The 9258-nt window shown below is 32.0% G+C and overlaps 2 protein-coding genes across 2 annotated transcripts in view; both read left to right on the forward strand.

The window, feature by feature from the left end:
* LOC149476771 (E3 ubiquitin-protein ligase SH3RF1-like) overlaps nt 1-9258 on the forward strand; it is a 386219-nt gene that overhangs the window by 48558 nt on the left and 328403 nt on the right. The gene's annotated exons all lie outside the window — the stretch shown is intronic.
* On the forward strand, nt 5929-6683 carry LOC149476774 (uncharacterized). The gene has a single exon (XM_089711352.1). The coding sequence runs from the start codon at nt 6007-6009 to the stop codon at nt 6571-6573; it is 567 nt and encodes a 188-aa protein (XP_089567478.1). The 5' UTR covers nt 5929-6006; the 3' UTR covers nt 6574-6683.

Here is a 9258-nt window from a genome sequence, read left to right on the forward strand (position 1 = left end):
TATCGATTATTGGGCAAGTTTTGGGTACAAAATGCTCGACTACTTGTAGGTTAATAACGTACCTACTTATGAATAAAAATATGTATATCGTAATAAATAATAATTCTAATTATTAAAATTTTGCTAAACTTATTAATAGTGGTACTTAATCTTGTTATTATCAAACACTATTAGCAACCAATTTCCATAAATAAGCATTTAAATAAGAAGTAAATCTTCCGAGATTGTTAATGTCGAAATTCACTCTACATCTAGTGTCTTAGAAAATATATTTGCAAATGCTAGTGGTAGCAATGCAATGGGTAGCATCGTTTCTTTTCGAAATCTGTTCTATTTATTATCAGCTCTTTTGCGATGTTTAAAAATAATATTCAGATAATTGAAAAATGTAAATTTGAAGAAAGTTTAAATTTTGAATTTACAAACACAAAACAAACTTTGGTACTTAATTAAATTTAATGTCAAACGCTGTCTTGACAAGACACAAATTTAAAATTAGAGATTGTATTTAAGAGTAAGGGCCTTTTAAATGTCGGAAAGACCATGTATGATGTATGAGCTTATAAAAAATGTGATGTAACAAGGCGGTAAAATGTGTAGTTTTATTAAAATATAAGGAAGACTATAATATGAAAGTTCTAGAACTGTCATTGTCAGTTAAATTTGTAATGTAGGGCACAGAATACATAATACCTACATAGTAGCTAAACGCTACAGAACGGACACTCTCCGCCTCCCGCCAAAATTAAACTTACCTCACCCCCGCGCGATCAGACATAAAATGGGCCATATTTTTCTGCAAGGACGATACGCAACGAAGATTGACAACATTAATCAAATTGACTTAAAGTAATTTTATTATTTTGGATTTGTGATTATCGTTTTTCGTAGAAAATGGTTAGATATTGTGCTGTTTACGGATGTATTTCATCAGAAAAACGCGATTTTTTTTTACGCTAATCACAAATGTGCCAACCATAAAGCGTTAACACACACATTTGCAGTCTCTACAGTGTGACTGTCAAAACGATCATTTTGTATGGAGTGTCCGGGGTGTGATGTAGGGCTAACAATTCAATTAAATTCTTGATTTGAAAAATCTGTTCCTATCATTTTAAAATCAAATGTTACCTTAATTTTGTCAAATGATTGCGATCGTTTAATATTGAAATAATGAAAATCTAGTGTATTTATGCTTAGAGTACCTATACATATATACAGTTAGTATAAATACTCTTATTTATGGTATTAAACGACTTTATGCTGCAATTAGCAACCATAGTATAAGAACTACAATGTAGTAACTATTAAATAATCAAACTATTGTTGGTAGATATTAATATCGTCTATCTGAGATTTTAATAAGGTGTGTATTGTATATGACAGCATAATTAAATAAATAAATAAATAAAAATCATTTATTTAGAAACAATACATACAAACAAAAACAATTTAGACACGACGATCGTCTCAACTAGGAATATACCTGTGCTAGAGACGATCGACGCCTTCCTCTCCAGACTTAGCCAGTATTGTTAATTTAACTTATATACTATTACATTATATTATATTATGTACATATAAAATAAATTACATTTCTCAAAATGGATATTCCTATTCGTAATATAGATATGTGAAATAACACATCTTTAATGATTGCATTTTAAACAGCAATTTAATTACATTTTTTACATAAAACAGAAAATGTATTTCCGCAGTCTATTAGTCGAAAATTCTTCTTTTAGCAATCTGACCTTCACTTTAAATAATTATAGACTATTCTTTAGTGTTTCAGGTTTTAATTCACTACCTAAGTAGTGTCGACAAAAATGTATTTTTACGATTGTATTACTGATAATTGTGATGTATTTTGTAATTAAAATATATTTATCAAGTACCTACTTAGTCATAAATAGATTCTTTTAAACTATTCCTGTGTATTAACGTTGTAATCGTAATATAATATAATATCGAAACCTTTTTTTGTGTATAACTTAGCCTAAGTTATACACAAAAAAAGTACTTAGGTATTATATATGTACACGTTTATACGTAGTTCTATTTTATGGATATAATCAAGTTAATTAAAATACTATAATAATGAGTAAGATACTTGTGAATTTAAGTATAAGTAGAAGTGTTCTGTATTTATAAATAAATTTATCCAAAAATAATTCATCTATAGCGATTCCAATATTCAAAGAATCTTATCCGTATAACATGGTTGCGTAAAATACAACTGTATCCTTCTCAAAAAGGGGATTGTATTTCGATAAAGTTTGGTGTATAAATTTATAAAGAATATAAAAAATTCGATCACGAGGCGGGACTCGAACCCGCATCCTTTCGCGCCATTCCGGGGCGGATGCCTGACCAACTCAGCCACTCGTGAGTCGTGACCCGCCAAAGCGCCAGAGCAATCGAATTTATTCTATTCTTTCAGTTTTATGTGTCTGAAGGGACACACCGCGCGCCATCTATTGAGATGAACAACCATTTCAACCAATATGAAGCACTTTTCAGTGAATACGCGCGCGATAGGATGCGGGTTCGAGTCCGCCTCGTGATCGAATTTTTTCTATTCTTTATAAATTTATATTTATAAATCATTTGAATGCCATAAAACCAAAAATATAAATTCAAAGTTTGATGTATTAGATAGTGGAAAAAAATAATTTTGTACTCAAAATATCAAATAAAATTTTTGTGTGTAGTTAATAATTGACTTTTTTATTCGAGTACTTATCGTAGGTAATAATATATAAGCTACTGGTTACATCCATTATTGTAAATTAAAAAAAAACAGTTTTGTCTTTTGCGTCTATATTAAAGATAATAGACACAATAATGTGATATATAAATTGTGATTGTATGTTCGTTTGTGTTATTTGAAATAAAAAATATGACTTGACAACTTTTTTTATTGTGTAACTGCAGCATTATTTTTATGCATGCTGTTAGGGGTGCTATAAAAAGCAGCGTCTGCACTGACACGGAATAATATTGAATATTATTTAATCCATTTAGTCACAGTATATGAAGCCAGGAACAATAGTTTCTTCTCTATTATATATAATCTATATTTGCATAAACATAACTACTTAGAATTGTTTGTTATTTAAAATAAAAATATTTTTTTTAAACAATGATTCTAAAGATTCTAAGAATATTTAAAAATTAGTATAATGTTTTCAGTTTTTTATAATTTTTATTTAGTAAGAAAAATACTCAATATCAGTAGTAGTTGTATACGTAGTATGTATTATTAGTCTGTGGTAGTAGTATATAATTATTATAAGGAGTTTGTATTTTATTCGACATCTTTTATATGCCTATACCAATATATGAGGATTTTTCTTTATGGAAATGTATTTTCCTATATCATTGAGTACGTAATATTGAGTATTGAGTAAAAAAATAAAGATATAAAAAATATTGTTCTCAACTATTTTTGAGCTTTGGCCCTGAAAGGCACCTTCACTGTTTATTCATATTTGCATAGCAATTTGTTTAATGTTTGCATAAGCATTCTTTTCATACCTATATCTACTTAATATGTATACAGGGTGTAATCGTAGTGTGCACAGGCGATTTTTCCGTAAGTATTACAGATAACAAAAAACTTTAAACCGATATCGAAAGTACTTAACCTAATGAGTAAAATGGCCATAATAAATTTTTGCCATGCATTTTCCGGGGATATTCCAGTAATTTCCAGGCATTTTCCGGACATTTTCACGCATTTTCCGGGTATTTTCCAGATATTTACCAGGCATTTTCCGGACATTTCCCTGACATAGCCTGTAAATGTCTGGAAAATCTCCGGGAAATGCTCAGAAAATCCCCGGAAAATGCCTAGGAAATTCCCGGAAAATAACCGGAAAATGCCTGGGAAATGTCTGGAAAATACCCGGAAAATGCGTGGAAATTTCCGGAAAAACCGTGGAAAATGCCTGGAAAATCCTTGGAAAATGCCTGGAAGATATCCGGAAAATGCGTGAAAATGTCCGGAAAATATCTGGAAAATGCGTGAAAATGTCCGGGAAATGCTCGGAAAATCCCCGGGAAATGCCTGGGAAATTCCCGGAAAATAACCGGAAAATGCGTGAAAATAACCGGAAAATGCGTGAAAATGTCCGGAAAATATTCGGAAGATGCCTGGAAAATCCCCGGAAAATGCCTGAGAATTAAGAAATGTCCGGAAAATGTCTGGGAAATGCGTGGAAAATCCCCGGAAAATGCCAGGGAAATGCTCGGAAAATCCCCGGAAAATATCCGGAAAATGCGTGAAAATGTCCGGAAAAAGCGTGGAAAATGCCACTTCAAATTTGCGAAGTAATTAAAGCAGAAAACCAAAAAAGAAAAAGAAAGCTAAAATCTTTTATATTAAATGTATATGGGATATTCATATATTTCATACTTAATGTATGGGAGTAGGGATGTAACGATACATGATTTTGCCGATACGATACCGATACCGATATTTGTAGTAATGTATCGGCGATACCGATACCGATACCGATATCGATGGCTTGGTAGAAAAATAAATATTGAATTATACATAAAAAGTTACCAACATTTAACAGAGACAACTGTTAATCGTATTCTCTTTTAAATAAAAATGCCAAATTAAAAAACAACAAAACCATTTATTTTAGTATTATTATTTTACGAAGTCAGTTAAACTTTAAGTAATACACATACAATCAGTACCTAATAAAAGTTTACTATTGGTAGAGTTTTTTCAGAAAACAAAGTGCACACGCGCGGGCGGCCTCACGTATCGTTCATTGGGCGCGGGTTTTTGAATTATTTGATATCAAAAAAATTGGTTGTTTGTAAAGTAGGTTTACGATCGAGATGTTTACGTGATAACATAATGCAGTGGCAGCGCTCGAGATGAAACGGGAGATCGGTCCGTCTCTCTCTCGTTATACCTGCGATCGCGCTCGTGAGGTTTTGGTGTGACACGAGTTTATGAACATGTCACCCGACTAAAACGATTTTAAAAACGTTATCACGTTAAAAATTTAAAAAAATCAAAATTATTTATTTCTTTTCTTTACATAAACAAATTTGTGATTGGAACACTCCTAATAAGCAAATAAAATGCTTGTGTCAGGAGGTTCCGCTCTTCCTTAATACTATTACAGAAACAGAAATAAAACAATATGAATGAATACAATGCAAAAACATAAAAGAAAAGAAAGAATTTAATAAAAAAATATCGGTATCGGTTGATTTAGTATCGGCGATACCGATATATCGGCTTGCCGATATATCGGCCGATATATCGGCATCGGTATCGGTATCGTTACATCCCTATATGGGAGTGTTTAAAGATATTTATAAAATAAATTTTTTTTTGATATTTCTCGATTTATTTTTAAAAAATTATTACGTACTTTCGATATCAGTTTAAAGTTTTTTGTTATATATACTTACGGAAAAATCGCCTGTGCACACTTAACGATTACACCCTGTATAAATATTTATATATATTTCTTTTAATAATCACTTAAACTTGAAAATCTTTTGCAATATCTATCTCATTAACATTTTTTAAAGATTGGACAAGCGAGTGGAATTCCATAATATGTTTATATACCTGTTTTTTTATCTTTTAGAAATTACCTATTTAATTTACCTAACTATGTGACTCTTGTTATGATCCAATACTAAAACAATATTGACTACTGAACTGAGTTTAATATTCATTGCAATAATTAATGAAGGTTACGAATTAACACTTCATGATTTCATGTAGCGGCGATTTGCAAGGAATAGCTAAATAAACATTATATATATATAGTTCATAATTAAATCATTGCAATCGGCCTTAGTGTAACGATTGCGATATTTTATGTCCAAATCCAGTGAAGGAACTACACGTCACTCCTTCATTTATTAACTAACAACCAATTAACAAAATAACTGTAACAAAAACAGTAAAACCATGAGGTTTACTAGAGCGTGACGTTTACGTGAGAATTCCGATTAAATAATATGGCTTCATACTCAATTGTTGTACTATTTACGATCTTACATCTATCTTTATCCTTTCAACCTCTAAGCAAGGAACAACACATCGAAAAATTCAATAAAATTAGCGAAGATGTCGAGCCGTTCAGGAGGAATTTAACAGAATGCGCGCATCAAGTGAAAGCATCGATGGTAGACGTTGAAAACTTTTTAAAAAGGATTCCCCAATCTACAATGCAGGGTAAGTGCTTTGTAGCGTGCATTTTGAAGCGCAATTCCATAATTGTAAAAAATAAAGTCGTGAAGGAGAACCTTCTAGAAGCGAATAAAGCCGTGTACGGAGAAGACAGTGAGGTTATGTCTAGATTAAAAATGGCTATAACAGAGTGTAGCGATGTAGTTGAGGGGATTTTTGAAATTTGCGAATACGCCTCTGTTTTTAACGACTGCATGCATATGAAAATGGAACATGTGTTGGATAAGGTCACAATGGAAAGGCGAATGGAGGCGCTTGGACAAATGACATCCGACCCTGATATTTGGACTGAGGAGGACGATGAAATGCTAAAACTAGTTAAGGATGAACTATAATGCTACAGAACATGGTTCCATAGGTATCTACCTACCTAATATTATAGGAAGAGAATTGTAGAAATTGAATTATTCTCAATTATAACTAAAATAAATTTATGGGGATTATTCCACAGTTTGAGTTTATTATTAAAGAATTCTGTTTCATATTTACGGATTTACATTTTTCAAATATTATTAAAAAATGGTATTCATAATTCAGTGCTCCTTCCGTATTAGTATAGTGAATTTCATACTCCGCGCAATTTTCACACAGGTACAAAATTTTCGCTTTACGTTATCTGTACAAAATATGAATTTTTTGAATTATTAAATTTGAGAAACAGCATAATATTTTAAATTTTTTATTTTTCAAGCTGGGTAGAAGGATTGTTAAAGAACTTGCTTAAAAAGGCTAAAATGTTAAAAACTACGCAACGGTTTTTTATGTATGTACTTAATTAGAGTATTTCTCGATGTAGGTGTTATCTAGTATATAAAATTATTAAGTATAAGGTTATTGACAATGCGGGCAAAGCCGCGGGCCGAATGCTAGTAATAGAATAAAACAGCAAAACTATATATAATATAACTATATATATATATGTATATGGATAATGCTGACATAGAGAGGGATCGTAGAGCGTTGTCGGTCCGTGCGAACATGGTGGCCAGGAGGTTTGCTCGTTGTTCCACTGAAGTGAAATTAACACTATTCAGAGCATATTGCTATAATTTCTACACGTGCAGCCTCTGGTATAACTATGGTTGTCGGGCATACAATGCTCTGCGTATTCAATATAACAACGCATTCAGAGCGCTGATGGGGCTGCCTCGCCACTGTAGCGCATCAGGGATGTTTGCTGAAGGCTGAAGCTCGGGTAGATTGCTTTTATAGTATAATACGGAAGAGATGTACATCTCTGGTGCGCCGGGTGCGGGGCAGTACCAATAGCGCTCTTAAAATGATTGCAGACAGATTCGATTGTGCATACTTGCACCATTGTGAGCAAGTACACACATCTTATATTAATAAAAATAAAATGACTAATTATAAATGGTAAAATATTCAATAATGATAATATCTAAATTAATGTAAATGTAAACTGTATAAAAACAATGTAAACTAACATAGTAATGAAATAATACTTACAAGTGGACCTCTGATGTTCTATTAATAAATAAATTATTAATTATTATTATTAAAACAGGTTTTAAAATTTTATTAACCTTTTGACCGCCAGAGCAAAAACGCATCGCCGTGCCCTCCACGCCAAGCCACAAATTCAATGAGATAACTTTGAAAATAGTAGGGATTCCAAAATGTTATCGATAAACATAATAATTCACGTCTGAATATTTGAATAAACAGCTTATAACACAAAAATAATATTTATTTAACCTCATCTCCTACTGTAAAAACTTAAGACCACATTAAATAGCAACTATCAACAAAAAAAATCAACCTTTTGAGATACATATAAAATTAAAAATACATATAAAATTGTAGCAAGTTACAGCACTATTCTCTATCAGTTACGCCCCATTGGCATGTATACATGCCAATGGCGCGGGCAACCATCCTTTTTTTTATAATCTCTCGCTTCTGATTAGGGATGTCTAGCTGTATATTATTATAACTTATCGAGTTTATTTATTAAGTTTATATGAACTATAGGTATTATTGTGGAGTGTTTATTTGTAAATATCAAAACAACTATTACCTTTAAATAAAGGGAATTGCATTATGAGCTATTACGCACTGTCGACCAGTCGCCGGCGACTGGACTTACTCCTGGACGACAATGCGCAAGCCCCTATTTAAACTATAGTAAGTCACAGTCGTCTTATTAATCATAGCTAAAATAAAACATTATATTTATATTTTTGGTTTTATGGCATTCAAATGCTTTATAAATATAAATTTATAAAGAATAGAAAAAATTCGATCACGAGGCGGGACTCGAACCCGCATCCTTCGCGCCATTCCGGGGCGGATGCCTCACCAACTCAGCCACTCGTGACCCGCCCGAGTGATCAAATTTATTCTATTCTTTCAGTTTTATGTGTCTGAAGGGACACACCGCGCGCCATCTATTGAGATGATTAACAACCATTTCAACCAATATGAAGCACTTTTCAGTGAATACAATATTGTAACGATGGAACACGACCTTTTTTGTTGAATTTATATTTTTGGTTTTATGGCATTCAAATGCTTTATAAATATAAATTTATAAAGAATAGAAAAATAATTTATATTTATAAAGCATTTGAATGCCATAAAACCAAAAATATAAATTCAACAAAAAAGGTCGTGTTCCATCGTTACAATATTGTATTCACTGAAAAGTGCTTCATATTGGTTGAAATGGTTGTTAATCATCTCAATAGATGGCGCGCGGTGTGTCCCTTCAGACACATAAAACTGAAAGAATAGAATAAATTCGATCACTCGTGCGGGTCACGAGTGGCTGAGTTGGTGAGGCATCCGCCCCGGAATGGCGCGAAGGATGCGGGTTCGAGTCCCGCCTCGTGATCGAATTTTTTCTATTCTTTATAAATTTATATTTATAAAGCATTTGAATGCCATAAAACCAAAAATATAAATATAATGTTTTATTTTAGCTATGATTAATAAGTTTTTTTTTTTAACTTTGTAGAATCTTGTTTATTGAAGTTATACTTTGTGTGTAGTTGTGTTCA

This window comes from Colias philodice, chromosome 26 (genome assembly GCF_061535455.1).
Source record: "Colias philodice isolate Cphi_HAF_F1 chromosome 26, ilColPhil1 Martin Lab GWU primary, whole genome shotgun sequence".
Taxonomy (NCBI): Eukaryota; Metazoa; Arthropoda; class Insecta; order Lepidoptera; family Pieridae; genus Colias; species Colias philodice.

Bases quoted from the DNA above. Each gene is read 5' to 3' on its own strand.
- LOC149476774 (XM_089711352.1), top strand. From the start codon at position 6,007: ATGGCTTCATACTCAATTGTTGTACTATTTACGATCTTACATCTATCT.